Source organism: Paramormyrops kingsleyae, chromosome 22, assembly GCF_048594095.1.
Source record: "Paramormyrops kingsleyae isolate MSU_618 chromosome 22, PKINGS_0.4, whole genome shotgun sequence".
Classification (NCBI taxonomy): Eukaryota; Metazoa; Chordata; class Actinopteri; order Osteoglossiformes; family Mormyridae; genus Paramormyrops; species Paramormyrops kingsleyae.
Genome location: NC_132818.1, coordinates 16,453,352 through 16,468,560, shown reverse-complemented (window position 1 = coordinate 16,468,560; position 15,209 = coordinate 16,453,352). Strand labels below are relative to the sequence as shown.

The 15,209-nt window shown below is 47.5% G+C and overlaps 2 protein-coding genes across 3 annotated transcripts in view; both read right to left on the bottom strand.

Moving 5' to 3' along the window:
* Positions 1 to 51: 51 nt before the first annotated feature.
* Positions 52 to 3,650, bottom strand: LOC140581710 (C-signal-like). The gene is made up of 6 exons (XM_072705248.1): positions 3,433 to 3,650; positions 2,189 to 2,243; positions 1,358 to 1,545; positions 871 to 1,032; positions 365 to 475; positions 52 to 214 (listed from the first exon to the last, which is right to left on the bottom strand). Exons 1-6 carry the CDS (start codon positions 3,577 to 3,579, stop codon positions 101 to 103), a joined length of 777 nt encoding a protein of 258 aa, XP_072561349.1. The 5' UTR covers positions 3,580 to 3,650; the 3' UTR covers positions 52 to 100.
* A 5,438-nt stretch (positions 3,651 to 9,088) lies between these two features.
* kcnt2b (potassium sodium-activated channel subfamily T member 2b) overlaps positions 9,089 to 15,209 on the bottom strand; it is a 36,954-nt gene continuing 30,833 nt past the window's right edge. Inside the window, exons 23-32 of one of the 2 annotated variants that reach the window (XM_072704984.1) lie at positions 14,860 to 14,931; positions 13,824 to 13,958; positions 13,299 to 13,410; positions 12,862 to 12,936; positions 12,531 to 12,632; positions 11,788 to 11,871; positions 11,068 to 11,196; positions 10,551 to 10,887; positions 9,978 to 10,062; positions 9,089 to 9,698 (exon numbers count right to left, since the gene is read on the bottom strand). In XM_072704984.1, the coding sequence (XP_072561085.1) occupies positions 9,581 to 9,698; positions 9,978 to 10,062; positions 10,551 to 10,887; positions 11,068 to 11,196; positions 11,788 to 11,871; positions 12,531 to 12,632; positions 12,862 to 12,936; positions 13,299 to 13,410; positions 13,824 to 13,958; positions 14,860 to 14,931 (1,249 nt within the window). In that variant the 3' untranslated portion in view covers positions 9,089 to 9,580. The remainder of the gene's footprint in view (positions 9,699 to 9,977; positions 10,063 to 10,550; positions 10,888 to 11,067; positions 11,197 to 11,787; positions 11,872 to 12,530; positions 12,633 to 12,861; positions 12,937 to 13,298; positions 13,411 to 13,823; positions 13,959 to 14,859; positions 14,932 to 15,209) is intronic. The other variant, XM_072704985.1, reaches the window with a different exon arrangement.

The following is a 15,209-nucleotide window of genomic DNA, read 5'->3' as shown; positions in this document are numbered from 1 at the left end:
TGTCAAGGCAATAAGGACTCTACTGCCAATCCATCACAATAGAGAGTTGCATTATTATTCACATCCACCTTTATTCAGATCCTGTTGGGGGCGCCTGCGTTCACCAAGGCAGGGGCTTGCCATGGTAATCCAGGAAGGCTCCATTCTCCTTCTCCGTGAGGGAGCCCATCACCTTCAGGAGTCCCTGCACACTCTCTACTACGTCGATTTCCCCCTAGTGGTAGAAAAACATCAATGCAGGCTTTATCATTGTAGACCAGAACGATTTTTGTTTGGCTGTAAAGTATCACTCATACAAACTGTAAATGTGATATTTAGACCCTCCATCCCCCCACCACAAACCATCTATTGGTAAATCACTCACATTGGGACCCCCCATGTCCGTGCGGACCCAGCCAGGGTGAATGGCAGCGAAGAGGATCCCATCCTTGGTGAACTCAAACGCGGCGCACTGGTTAAACATGTTCAGCGCAGTCTGGGTAACAAAGGGAGGATGAACAATGAGCCTCGGACTAGCTCACACTTATCGTTTATCAAAGGATCTGAGGTACAACATGCTAGCAAATGAGAAGCTGTAGCCTGTGAACAAATAGGAACATTTTCATAATAATGTCAATAGCACAATAGCCATGTGTGCCAGATGTCATACATTAAAGGAGTTAATCCAGTGGCCCTACATGGACAATCATTAGGCCTCACCGTGCTGCGATCCAACCAATCAGTTCATGCCACATCAGACAGCATCAGTTGTACTGAAATTTTTATCAGCTATAAATAGACTCAGTGAGTCTATGCAGGGTGGTACAGTGTGACCACTTGTAAGACCTTCAAAATAGGAGAAGTCTGAGGCAGATGCCACACGCTCTGTACCTTGCTGATCCTGTAGGAGATGGCGGGGTGGGCGATGTATGTCTCTGGGACTAACTTTATGGACGCCAAGAGAGCGGAGATGTTGATGACGGCAGCTTTGGACCAGGACATGCCCGGCTGGGTGGAGGCTTTGGAGGCTTGGAGGAGGTAGGGCAGGAACTCCTTCAGGAGAGGGAGTGTTAGGTCCGTCACAACATCACCGTACAGGTAATGATCCCAGAAACCAGTCAATGGTAGAAGCAATAAACCATTAAAAATGCCAAACGGCTTTTGATCTTTTTTTATCAAGGAACAAGAATCATGGCTAGATTAAAATAACAGATTAATCACATGGCTTAATGCATCTTCATAATGTTTGGCTTTTGTTTTTTTTATAGTTTGGTTTGTTTATGGTTTTCAGTGAGTCTGTCCAGGGAAGTACAGGTTTGACAACCTCATCTGTGATAAAAACCTGATTTAACTCTGCTAACTCTGAGCGGATCCCCACCTTAGTGACTCTGACTGGCCCCATGAGGTTGGTGTCCATCGACATCTGGAACTCCTGCTCGCTGGTGTGTAGCAGGTCCCCACGTGGCAACACGCCTGCATTGTTCACCAGCACGTTCAGTCCACCTCCCTCCAGCTTGGCCCCCACCTTCATCGCTGCCTCTTTCATGCTTCTTGGGTCTGTGGTATCTGCTCAGGTTTGGGGAGAGAGAAGTGGAACTGAGTACAATTAGATCTGAGTGCTGCGGTATTTGAATAGAATCAGTTCTGAGTAGAATTGGATCTGAATAAAATCAGATCTTTTAAATCAAATCTAAGTACAATTGGATGTGAATACAATGGGATGTCAATACAATTGGATCTGAGTACAACTGGATGTCAGTAGACTTGAATCTAAATACATTTGCTAGAATATGACATAAATACAACTGGAAATGAATACAATTGGGTTTGATTACACTTGGATCTGAATAGAATTGGATCTGTTTTCATTTGGATCTGAGTACAATTGGATCTGAATGCAATTGGATCTGAATACAGGTTCGTTCTGAATACTGATATCATTTGATGTCACTTAGAAGGAGAGAGGATGAGAGGAATTAGAGAGGGACAGGAAGTGAGCAGATGAATGAGAGAGGGACAGGAAGTGAGCAGAGAAATGAGAGGGGGACAGGAAGTGAGCAGATGAATGAGAGAGGGACAGAATGTGAGCAGATGAATGAGAGGGGGACAGGAAGTGAGCAGATGAATGAGAGAGGGACAGGATGTGAGCAGATGAATGAGAGGGGGACAGGAAGTGAGCAGAGGAATGAGAGAGTTAGATGCATGTTACCAAGCTGGATCACAGTGATGACTTTGGGGTACTTCTTAGCCAGATCCTGTAGGGCCTGAAAGAGAAGAAAATAGAGCAAGATGGCAACCTTCATCATCATCATCATCAATCATCATCGTCATCATTTCATATTTAAGGTGGCATTTTGCTATTTTGACGGCATAAAAACCAGACTGTGCAACAGCACAAGGCGGGAAAAGTTTGTCCTAATTGTCCTAAATCTCTTAATTATTCAGAGGTATGACTGGGCGCAACGTGCAAGAAAGCAGTTGGAATGACACACCAGCTTTTAATGCCAGTGGCATATGATCTACTTTGGATTGCTGTTACAACGGCGCGTTTGCCAGACAAGCCAGATTGCTTTTCGGCCGAGGAAGTGGATGTTCTCGAAAAGGTGTGAACACCTCGTCTACAGGAGCAGCACTGTTCCGTCGTAGCCTTTCGGGGTGACGCAGACGTGGGATGAGGGAGCAGCCAGTGTGTCCTTGTTTTCTGGCATCATTACATCAGCGGCGTAGCGACAGAAGCAGTATGATGAAGTTAGATGGTGGCGAGAACGGAAGCTCGATGCTGAATGAGTGCAGCAGTTGGGAATGGGGACTTAATTATGCTTGTATATTTTATTTAAATTTTGGGTCTGCAGTTTGCAAAATATAAATGAAAGTGCAATCTCTGTTCAAACAAAACAACCTACAGTTTTTGTGGTGTTTTAAAATGTTCTAATGAAAGGCAATAAGGCTGTTATTTTTCTACTCTCACAATTTAGATTCTTTACCAGGCTACAGACGTTTCAGCTCTTCTGCCAGCTGATCCCTCCTTGCCGGCACATTCAGTTTAGCAACATGTCTTCCAAATTCCTCTGCCGTGTCCTCATTTATGTCCAACAGACGCCCATCACGCATGGCAGTACTGCAACATCCACCTGCCTCATCTTAATAACCCATCACTGACTTTAGACGTGGTTTTTGTCGGTCGAAAGTGCAATAACATTGCTCTGCCTTAAAATAGCATCGTGCCACAACTTATTTAATTGACACCATTCCTACAAGCAGATAGCAGGCACAAAATCATTTACTATTTTGACGACGTGCATGGCATGAAAATAAGCATTGCACTGGTAGGAAACTAGCAAAACCACTTTGTATTGCGCTTTGCACAGGTGAAAAATAGAGCTGATAGTCTTTTCCTCCATAAATGGGTGAATGGATTTGGAGTCCCTCTCCAGCCAGCTGCCTCCCTCGTACCTGCGACTTTGGGGCATCGGGGTCGCGGCAGGCGGCAAACAGCCGGCAGGTGGAAGCTCGGGACTCCACCAGCTGTTTGATCATCTCCAGGCCGAGGCCCCGGTTGGCTCCGGTGATCAGGAAACTCTGCGCTTTGCTGGCGGCCATGGCGTTCTGTATGGAGATCTCCGTCTGTCCTCCTCACCTCTGCAGTGCAATTTTGCTGATTCACGATTGTTTATAAACCAGATCTCCATCTGTCATGGTTAAGACTCCGCCTCGTCCAACCCGGGGAGGTCTGGGAGCCGTGCCATGTTTGAGCTCCGCCCCATGGGGAGGAGGGGTTACTGGTGGGCGGTGAGAGGAGGACTACCTGGTCATACTCTATTCACAGCGAAATGGAACCAGAAGTCAGGTCTATGTAAACTTTAAGCTTTGTGGAGCGGGGAATTTGGAATGCAGAACATGTCATGGTGAGGTCTTTGTACAATCCGAGAAGATCAAAATGGTATTGTTGGTAAAGGGCAAACACGAAAGGAGAAAAAACTATGTTGGTTTTTCCAAGTGGGCTACTGGAGCTTCTGTAGTCAGATCTTGGATACGCCCAAGCCTGACCTCCCCCGCTTCCAGGGCGGGGGCTCTCGAGATGAGGAACCTCGTCATCCTGGAGTTTACACGCCTTATGTTCAACCACGATAAAATACTCATCTGTTGTGACAAACCCACAGCTTTTTGCTGGTTCATAGTGAGTGGAAACGTTCCAAAATGGGACAGACCTTCACTATTGTTCACATTGGCTCCGTCCTGACTGCACAGGCCTGAGCTATATTTTGGATAGTTTGGTAGCCCTGATTTAAGGGGCAACAAAAGCTAAGAGATCGAAAAGCATTATCTACAATGTGCACGCTGACCGTCACCATTTTGTGGGCCTTTGCTTCATCATCATGATTAAGCAAGTATGGTCAAGGAAGTGTCACCAACTTTGGTCACCTGGCTAGCGTGAGACTGTCAATTCGAGACAAGCCCTGCACACTCATTTACATGTATGGAATAATTTTATTAACTAGTAAATAGTCTGTATGGTTTGCAAACTGCCCCAGCGTTCTTGATCGCAGTCTTATAATGGAATAATATAAATTTCTTGTATGAGTGTGTGAGTCAGAAAGTGTGTGTGTCATGCAGGATGCCTGCGAGTTGGCACCCCTGCCAAGGGGGAGAAAAGGTGTGTGTGTGTGTGTGTGTGTGTGTGTGTGGGGGGGGGTGTTTGGTTTCCTCCTATCACGATGAGGGAGTATTTTTCTATGCTTTTTGATAACTAATGGACATTAAGGAAGCTAATTTGATGCAATTTGAATTTGATACTAATTTGAATCCTAAACATGACTTAGAATTTGTTTTTCCTTCAGATTATAATGCAGGACAATAAAGTTAAACCTCCTATAGATATGAGGCGTGTGTATAATGCAGTATGAGGCATTTCAGGGAGGAGACGAAGTCCGACGTAGAGCAACGAGTTTCCTGCAGCTGCAGCTTCCAGGATCTTAGCGTTGCTGCAGGATTCCTGAGGTCGCAGTTAGACCCCAATGCAGGAGAAATGCGGCCTTGCTGAAGCAGGTAAACATGCTAATGACTGACTTAATCTGTCTGAGAAACGTGGCTCCAGCGGAGCATTTGCTCCTCCTGGGGAAATAGCATATCCCATAATTCCATTCACCTGTTCCCCACAGACCATTTAGTCATTTAAAAGTAATTAACTACTATTGGATGTTAGAAGCCTAGCTGGCTCTGAGACTTCAGCCGTTTGAAATTTTGACGTTGTTTAATTAATGGTGCGTGTTCAATGGGCAATTTGCTGCCTTATGTTATAAAACAAGACAGGGGACTGTCTCAGACTGGGTTGTCAGCCTGGGGGAAACAAGGAACAGTCATTGGGGGGGCTAACAGTGATCGGAAGTTTCACATGCAAGGCCACAAGGAGCGTATTAAACTGTGTGTAAGATTTTAGTGATGCCACTGGACAGATAAAATGGACACTGTAGCAGTCAACAAACCAAACAACACTGTGTTGAGGGTTCAGTAAAGTGGACAGGTAATGGACTCCAGTACAATACAGGTGATGTAGGCTCTCAGTAAGTAAACACAGACCAAGTGACTCTAGGTCCGAGACCATATTTTGAATGCTAAAAAGTGAGGTCTATGACGAGAGATGATTGCAGAATTTTTTTTTTGAAGGTGGGTGGCATAAGACGAGGCATACTTTATACAGAGGAGCCAAGCTTATCATTAACCAATGATATGTTTGGAATTGGTGAGTGACAGGGGAGCTGGCCAATCAGCTTTTACCTGAGGCCAGTGTCCCTGTGGCCCCACCCATGTATATGCTCCATCCGGGACGTCCTTTAATATGCCAATTAACAGGCATAACAACACAGTGGTGAATTGGCCCACTTCTTTGAGGGGGTGTCAGATGGAACACACCCACCACCTGGTCCTATACAGGTGTACCTGGCTGTTGGTAAAGCAAGCAAACCAGATTAAAATGGAAAAGAGAGAGTCTGTCAAATAACTACCTGGAAGAGACCATTTCAGTTAGGGAAGGGGTGTTTAAGCACCTGGCGCTCAACATGGCACTGAATCATAACCTGTAAAGCAAGAAACACAGAACAGCGTCCCATCTTGATATTGATATCGCTGATACCCCCCCGATGACCGTTCCTTCTTCTCCTCTGCCGGCCCCTGGAGGATGGACTCCCCCTTTCAGTCTGGTTCCTCTTACTTCTAGGGAGTTTTCCCTTGTGACGGTTGCTGCTGGCTCGCTCATTGTGGGCTTTGGGCGGAGATGATGTAAAGTGCTTTGAGGCAATGTAATGTTGTGAGAACAAATTAAAAAATAAATAAAAATAAAACTGAAAAAAAATTTGAATTGATTTCCTTTTATTAGCTGAAGTTGGTCGCACTGTTACGATCGAGTAGAACAGAGCAGCCAAGCGAACTCAGGTAACCCACCTGCCCCCCACCCACAGCCTCACATCCCCTCACCCATCTCTCTTAGTCCACGAGGGCCACCCTCTCTCTGAATAGAGGTCAGAGGAGTGGGGGTGGGGGGGGACTGAGTGGATGTAGCGGAAAAGGGAGGGGGGGCACAGACGGGGGTAAATGAGCATGGTCTTAGGTGTAGCAGCACGGGCAGGGAGGGGTGACACAGTCAGCTGATTTTCGTGGGGTGTATCTTCCTCTTAAGGTCCATTGGGGTAAATGGAACTCCCACCTCGAGTGTCCATGAGGGGGGGGGGGGGGTTGGTAGTATAGACGTGTATGCTGGCTGGCGCCCAGCATACATGTAGGTGTTTAGCGACTTGGCTGAAACTCAGAGAGTCTCTCAGTGCGGAGAGAAAATAAAAGCAGACTGGAGTTTAAGTGCCCGGCGTTCAACCTGCGATCTAAAAGCAATCTGTTGTGATTTGAGGTCCCTGCCAAGACAAACATGCCTGGGGACATTTGCTGTTTCATGGTGAGTGGAAACATTGAAACGGGACACACCTTCACTTGTGAATGTGCCTTCCATAGTGCCCTGTCCTGGGAAAAATGTGATAGAAACCCAGGTTACTAGCAATTCTATTGAGAATTATCACAAAAGAAACACCTCTCATTCAGTACATTCACTGCGGTGTCTTTCTTCTCATAGATCTCACATTTTATTACCTCGATGATGCTTTTTTAAAAGAATTAGCCGTATGAGTCCCTTACTACATTTACTATCAGACAGACACTAAAAGATAGCCTATAAAAATAACAGGCAAATAGTAATAGTTTTGTTGTGCAAATCTACAGTTTAAAATGATAAAGTCCATGTTTTGGGTCTAAGATATGAGGGGACTTTGGCAGTCTGAGGCAGTTACATTTTATTTATTTGGCAAACGATTTTATCCAGAGCGATGTACAGACTGTGCCTGGAGTGATTTGTGATTAGTCATTAGTCATTTAAAAATAATTAACTACTATCGGATGTGAGAAGCCTAGCCCGCTCTGAGATGAGTCTTTGGCTATTTGAAACTGTATATAATTAATGGTGCGTGATCAATGGGCGATTTGCCGTCTAATGTTGTAATGAAAGACAAGGGACTGTGTCAAATAGCATGTCAGCCTGGGGAGGAAGAAAAGGGAACCATCATGGGGGTTAACAGCCATTTGAAGTGTTTGCATGCAAGGCCACGAGGGGCAGATAAAACGGGGTATACGATTTCAGCGATGCCATTGGGCAGATAAAACGGGGTATACGATTTCAGCGATGCCATTGGGCTGATAAAACGGGGTATACGATTTCAGCGATGCCATTGGGCAGATAAAACGGGGTATACGATTTCAGCGATGCCATTGGGCAGATAAAACGTGGTATACGATTTCAGCGATGCCATTGGGCAGATAAAACGGGGTATACGATTTCAGCGATGCCATTGGGCAGATAAAACGGGGCATACGATTTCAGCGATGCCATTGGGCAGATAAAACGGGGTATACGATTTCAGCGATGCCATTGGGCAGATTAAACGGGGTATACGATTTCAGCGATGCCATTGGGCAGATTAAACGGGGTATACGATTTCAGCGATGCCATTGGGCAGATTAAACGGGGTATACGATTTCAGCGATGCCATTGGGCAGATAAAACGGGGTATACGATTTCAGCGATGCCATTGGGCAGATAAAACGGGGTATACGATTTCAGCGATGCCATTGGGCAGATAAAACGGGGTATACGATTTCAGCGATGCCATTGGGCAGATAAAACGGGGTATACGATTTCAGCGATGCCATTGGGCAGATAAAATGGATGCGGTACCAGTCACCAAAACAAGTGACATTGTTTTGCGAGTCCAGCAAAGTGGACAGATAATGGACTCCTGTAAGGTGGAGGCGATTTAGGCTCTCAGTAAGTAAACACAGACCAAGCAACTCTAGGCCTGAGAACAAATTTTGAACACAAAGAAGTGTGGCCCAGGACAGAGGTGATTCTAGGATTTTTAAAGTTGGATGGGGGCACAAGATTGGTCATAACTTATACAGAAGGGCCAGCCCTATCATTAGCCAATGATAAATATGGAGTTGGCGAGTGACAAGGGAGTCGGCCAATCAGCTTTCAGCTAAGGCCAGTGCCCCTGAGTCCAACCCCTATATATGCCCCACACAGAATGTCAGGCAATGCATCCATTAACGGGCGTAATGACACAGTGATGAATTGCCATACTTCTTTGGGAGCCTGTCAGATGGGACACACCCAGCGCCTGGTCCCACACAGGTGTACCTGGCCGTTGGGTAAGCAAACAAACAAGATTAAAATGAAAATCAGAAAGTTTGTCAAATAACCACCTGGAAGAGACCATTTCAGTTAGGAAATTGGTGTTTAAACACCTGGCACATAAAAAGGCACTGAACTGTAACCTCAAGCAAGAAATACAGAACAGTGTCCAATCTGGATATTGATTTCCTTTTATTAGCTGAAGTTGGTCGCACTGTTACGATCGAGTACAACAGAGCAGCCAAGCGAACTCAGGTAACCCACCTGCCCCCCCCCAACCCACAGCCTCACATCCCCTCACCCATCTCTCTTAGTCCACGAGGGCCACCCTCTCTCTGAATAGAGGTCAGAGGAGTGGGGGTGGGGGGGGGACTGAGTGGATGTAGCGGAAAAGGGAGGGGGGGCACAGACGGGGGTAAATGAGCATGGTCTTAGGTGTAGCAGCATGGGCAGGGAGGGGTGACACAGTCAGCTGATTTTCGTGGGGTGTATCTTCCTTTGAAGGTCCGTTGGGGTAAATAAGCCATGAACCCCCCACCTCGAGTGTCCATGAGGAGGGGGTGGTGGGGGGGGGGGGTTGGTGGTATAGACATCAGCAGCAGTAGTGGTTGGCGCCCGGCATACATGTAGGTGTTTAGCGACTTGGCTGAAAATGAGAGTCTCTCAGTGCGGAGAGAAAATAAAAGCAGGCAGCAGAAGCCTCCGTCTCCCCAAAATACACACATAAAGGCAGGATTTCGTATTTGGTGCAGAAATGATTAAAAGTGCAGCTCTTTCCTCTTCCTCCCCTCTGCTGATTTTCCTCCCTCCGCGACAGCGCCCCCTCCTGGTCCCCGCAGCCTCGTCCGTTCCTGTCACTCCACGCTCCCCAGCCTACAGATGCGTACTGCCCCGTGTGTGGAACCTGTGCCCATCACAGCGCCCAGAGCCAGCATTCTGGGGGGCTCCTCGGCCCGGCACCTGGGACAGCGGGTCGGGCCGGATCAGGTACCTGTCAGTTCAAAGGGGGGAGGGGGTTACTTCCAGGGTGGAGTCTAGGATTTTCTTAAGGTAGGGGGCATAAGAGGGGTCATAATTCATACAGAGGGGCCAACCTTATCAATAACCAATGAATTTCGAATTGGTGAGTGACAGGGGAGGGGGCACTCTGGGCACCAATCGGCTTTCAGATGGGGTTAGTGCCCCTCTGTATGCCCCGTCTTATTTCAGTAGCATGGATGAGGTGATGGCACTCCGCTGGGGCTATACTAGGGTCCAGTCATGTACTCACACAACGTCGTGAAGCTCCAGACGACTGTCTGGCGAGGGGTTGATGAGGATGTAGGACAACGTGTTGCACTGGTCCGTCATTCCATCTGAGGGTATGACACAGGAGGCAGAACGTCTCATGCAGGAAGTGCGACAAGAGTCACATTATCTACAGGTCAGTAACAAACCTACTAGCCTGGGCAGAAGTGGAAAAAGCAAGAAAAGAGTATATGACCGTACAACGTGCAATACACTTGAGAAACGGGAGGTTTTGCAACATTCTTAGCTTGAGGGTATTGCCTGTTTAATGGACATTCATACGAACACGTTCCAAACACTCAAAAACTAACACAGCAAATACTTCAGCAGACAACAGTCAGAAGTGAATCTGAAATAACCCGGTGAGAGCGTGCTTTTCATCAGAGCCCTGACTGTCCTCTTGGGGGCAGCAAAGAGGCTGGCATAGGAGGGTTGATATAGTGTGACAGCCAGCTGAGGAAATGCTCATATTCACAATCCCAGCAGCTCCTATCTACGGAGACCCATGGATGCACAAGCACGCACGCTCATACTCAACACACTGCAGCACACTCACTGTATCCAGACGGGGACAGGCCGAGGTGCTTCATGCGCGTGCGCACCAGGGCGTTGAGCTCTTGCCGCTCGGAGCGGCGGAACAGCGTAAGCCGCTGCTGGCTGATGCGCTCAGCGGCGCTGCCTGGCCCCTTGGCCCCTCCCGGGCCCCGGCCCCCCTTGCGGCTCAGGCGTCGCGCCCACTGCATGCTCTTACGGCGAAGCAGCGGGTGCTCAGAGGAGGATGCGGAGGGTGGCTCAGAGGAGGTGGAGTTACAGTGGGGGCCGGCCCGGCACAGCAGGGGCTCGCGGCCCTCGCGGGTGTCCTCGCAGTCCTCCACACTGATGGACACCTGGGACTGAGAGACAAGGTCAACCTACAGTGAGGGACACAAAGTGCCTACTATTGACAGTTGGGACTGAGGGACAGGAAGTGCCTACATGATTGACAGCTGGAACTGAGGGACAGGAAGTGCCTACATGATTGTACTGGATTGGGTATTACTGGCATACATGAATGACAGTTAGTGTGTGTGTACCTCTGATACAGGCAGTGTCCGTGCCTCAGTCCTGTAGATGCCGATGGGGATGTCTCCGGTAGATGAGCACAGCTTCTGGTAGAGCCGGCCATAAGTGCGGATCCACAAATCTTCCTCCGTGATCTTCATCTGTCAGACACAACCGGCTGACCCTCCTTCTCTTCATCAGCAGCATCATCCTCACTAGTCACCCTCCCTGTCAGCCATGTCACGTCCAGGCTGCCATCACCCGTCTTACATCATCACTGACCCTTCTTACATCATCAGTGACCCTTCTTACATCATCACTGACCCTTCCTTTCAAGCCAACATCACTGGCAGCTTAGCTACTGCTGCATGTCCACCTCAGTGACACCGCGCCATGTGCTGAGTGAATGTAGGGATCATATGACATATGATGAGCACATTTTCAAATCTCTCTCAGCCCATTGTTTATTGTTACAGTACTGGAAGCTAAAACTCACTCAGTCCTCGTGTAATCGAAGAAAGATATTTTGTTAAATTTCTCGAAAACAAACCCCGTGGCCTGAGTGAGTTTTGGAAATTTGCCCAGATGATGTATGTGTATATTCCTGAGCAGCGGACATCTACAGAGTATGTGTGTGTTCCTCAGGAAGGCATTTTTAAATATCTTGGTGTGTGTTTTCCTGAATGACGCAGGCAGGATATTATTAGGATGCATGTTGAAGCGAGGGGACATGCCAGATGGATCATACTCACAGCACACAGGAACCCAGAACCCGGAGTAGAATCCAGCCCCAGAAGCAGCCTGGTGATGGAGATCATGTAGTCCTTCACAAAGGACTGGGACAAACAAGCAGGAACAGACAGGCCAACTGAGGCAACAGGCCCAGAACCAGAATTTAAAATGCTAACTGCACTTAAGCGGTGCAATATTGCTTACACCCAGCAGGATACTGTGCAATTGTTTTAGTATACTTAACCACATAGAGTGCAAATGAAATTGCATACTGGTATGTAGTAGGCGAAACATAGTATGGTACATGAAAAGTATGTCCGAATCCTCAGTATGGATGAGACAGTAGAGGACCGGTACCCGGATAACGTACTATATTCTGTGTAATTTAGAGATGTGCAACACTATATCACAAGGACACTTGAACTGCTGATGAGTTGATGAGGTGCCGTCTCTGTACAAATTTAATTAGAAAACAACACCCTGTTACATAAGTTGACTGCAATATGTATTTTTTTGTTGATAGTTTTTAACAGTTTTTAACTTTTGCAGGGGGTCAAGCTTTATCGATCCGGGTCAGATAATATTCAAGCTGAAGACCTAATCCATGTATACTACTCTCATGCATTAAAGGTCGAGTAGTAGGCTTCTGATGAAATTCATTTTCTACCGTGCAAATATGCAATTTCGGACACACCCATAAACCCACATCTGAAGGTATCGGGTCCCAGAATGCACTGGGGGAGAGGTCAAGGGTCAGATTTACCTGGTACAGTAACGTGTCCAGCATGCTGACGCTGAAGACCTTCCCTGCAGCAAACGGCAGGCGGAACATAAAAACCAGGTTGGAGCCTTTTTCCCTCTCCTTCTGCGGGGGGGGGGGGGGGCAGGGGAAGAACGGCCGGGGGACAAAAAGGGGGGAATCATCACCGTCATAAAGGAGCTCCCTTTCCCACACAGAAACCAAGGATTGAGTCACACACAGAAAAGCCAGGGCAGGCAGACACACACGATATTTAATCAGTCTTTGCAAATCGCTCTGCCTGAGATGCGCTCTATCATTCTGCGAGGTAGCTTTCATAGCAGGTGTGTCTCACCATGTTAAAGTCGCTAAAGAGCAGAGCGGAGCTGGAATGATCCAGAACATTCTGTGTAATGTGTGGATGAAGCCACTGGAGAGAGAAGAGCGAGTCTTTGGACAGAAGACTTAGCGTAACGTGCTGTTTACAGACATCACGGTCTGTCGTTTATCACATCTCCTTTAAAATGAAGCTATTCATTCTGTGGGTTGCCCATATCCAGCCCTGGTTAATATTAACTCATCCTGAAGTAGGCACTCCTATTATTTACATTTTATTTACTTAGCACAATGAGAAAGCAAAGTTATTGAGTCCCTTGAGCGATTAGGTTTAAGGGCTTTGCTCAAGGGCCCTGTGACAAAATCATTCATCTGGCAAATGGATTTGAACCAACAGTCTTCTGATCACGGGAAGAGCAGATAAAGGCACTGCCTCTCTCCTCCCACAGCACTCACCTTCTCCAGCCTGGACAGTGTTAGAGAGTAATGGTCCTTCACCCTGAACTGCATGAAGCGCATATTGGCAGGGTGGGTCAGCTCCGTGATGATGCTGAGTGCTGGGAACAGCCTGGAGATACAGGTTGGGAGAGTGGAGACGCCCCATGTACATTGAATATCAGAAAAGCACATTAAAACTGGAGTATTATATTTTTATAGTATGTGCTATCAGTCAACCGACTTCAGGGTGGTTCCCATTGGATAAGCAAGCAATGATTGACAGGGCACAATAGTCCTGCCCACCAATGGCTGGGAAGCCCCACCTCTCCCATCACTAACCCTAGATGCATATTGACAAAACACACCCTTTATGTCACAATGCATTTATTGAGTGAGGATAAAACAAGTCACTTTTCGCTGACATAAATTTAGTAAAAAAATTAGCAGAAATAAAACAATAGAAACATTAGAGACACAAAGAGAAACACGGCAGACTCTCAGGAGGTTCACAGGATCCGTCCTCCCAGCTGACAGGACGCTCACCTGAAAAGAGTCTGGACGTTGACGATGGTCTTGGCATCGGCCATGTAGTCCTCCTCCGCGATCATGGAGCTCTCCTTGTCCACCACCACCATGGTGTCGGCGAAGGTGACGCCACAGCGGAGCAGGCTGTCCAGGCTGGGGACGCACGAGGCAAAGGGACATGTCACAATAACGGCAGGGATGCAGCTCACTGCGGGCTCTGGATGTGTCTTAGAACTCGGGTAGCGACCCAAAAGTGGACCGTGCGATTTTCAGGGGCTCATGGGGTGCGTGGTTTATAAAAAATTCACCACCGGCACCCCCCAGTTGGAAAATTTCATATGTTATATCACAGACTATAAGCATATTTTTCATATCTTTCTTTCTCTCTGCCATTTTTCCTCAGAAAACTTTGGGTCGTGACTTAATGACCAAGGAAAAAAAATGAGGCTCCTGAGGCTAAAACCAGCTGAAAAAGTCGCTTTTAAATCTCAGACACCTTCTCTGCCGAGGCAGGGGGCACAGTTAGCTCAGCATGAGCTGAAACGGAGAAAGGGAAGCCAAAATACGCGAGAAGCAGTCAGGCGCAGGACTGTGTCCAGCCTGCCAACAGGAACGAGACAAACGGTCCCGTTGGCAGGAAAATGCGATTAGCGCAGGGACAGCTGCAGCAGCAAACACAGCTGGAGAGTCACCAAGCGCAGAGAGCGGTACGTCATGTGTTGCTGCTCCTCGTCGATATTAAACAAAACGAGTGTGAATGACATGAAATAACTGCCAGCAGCTGCAGCTTCCTATGAAATGGGAAACATCAGCAAGGCGGGGGGGGGGGGGGCACCATTAGATGAAACATGACGGCAGTAATATTAGCAAGCTTTCATTTAATTTATTTATTTTTTTATCCCTGCAATATGATTTTGACAATTTTCATTATTACCGTAATGAATATCATTACATTATGTGTAACAAGACGCCACAAACGAGATGTGCTAAATTTAGCCCCCATGGGTACGGCTCGGCGTGGTGGGGGGGGGGGGTGACCCCCACTGACTCTTACTTGTCGATGGATCCCACGGAGTAGAATACCATGGGGAACCAGCAGATGGCCTCCAAGAAGTCAGCCTCGGGTCTGGGGGGGGGGGGATAAGATATGAAATACCACCACGGCCCGGAACGATGCTGGACAGAATGCTTATATGTGGATGATTCTCTTGCTTGGCTGAAAGCGGCCTCAAACACTACTAGCAGCTTGATAGATCCTCAGTTATCCACAGAAGCTACCGGAAACATAGTTCGTACCCGATAATGAATCCCCTTCATTCAATTAAGCCGTCAGAACTCGATAACACTTTCCCGGAACGACGTCGCTATTTGCAGCTACCTTTCTAGGATTCGGTACGGTGACTC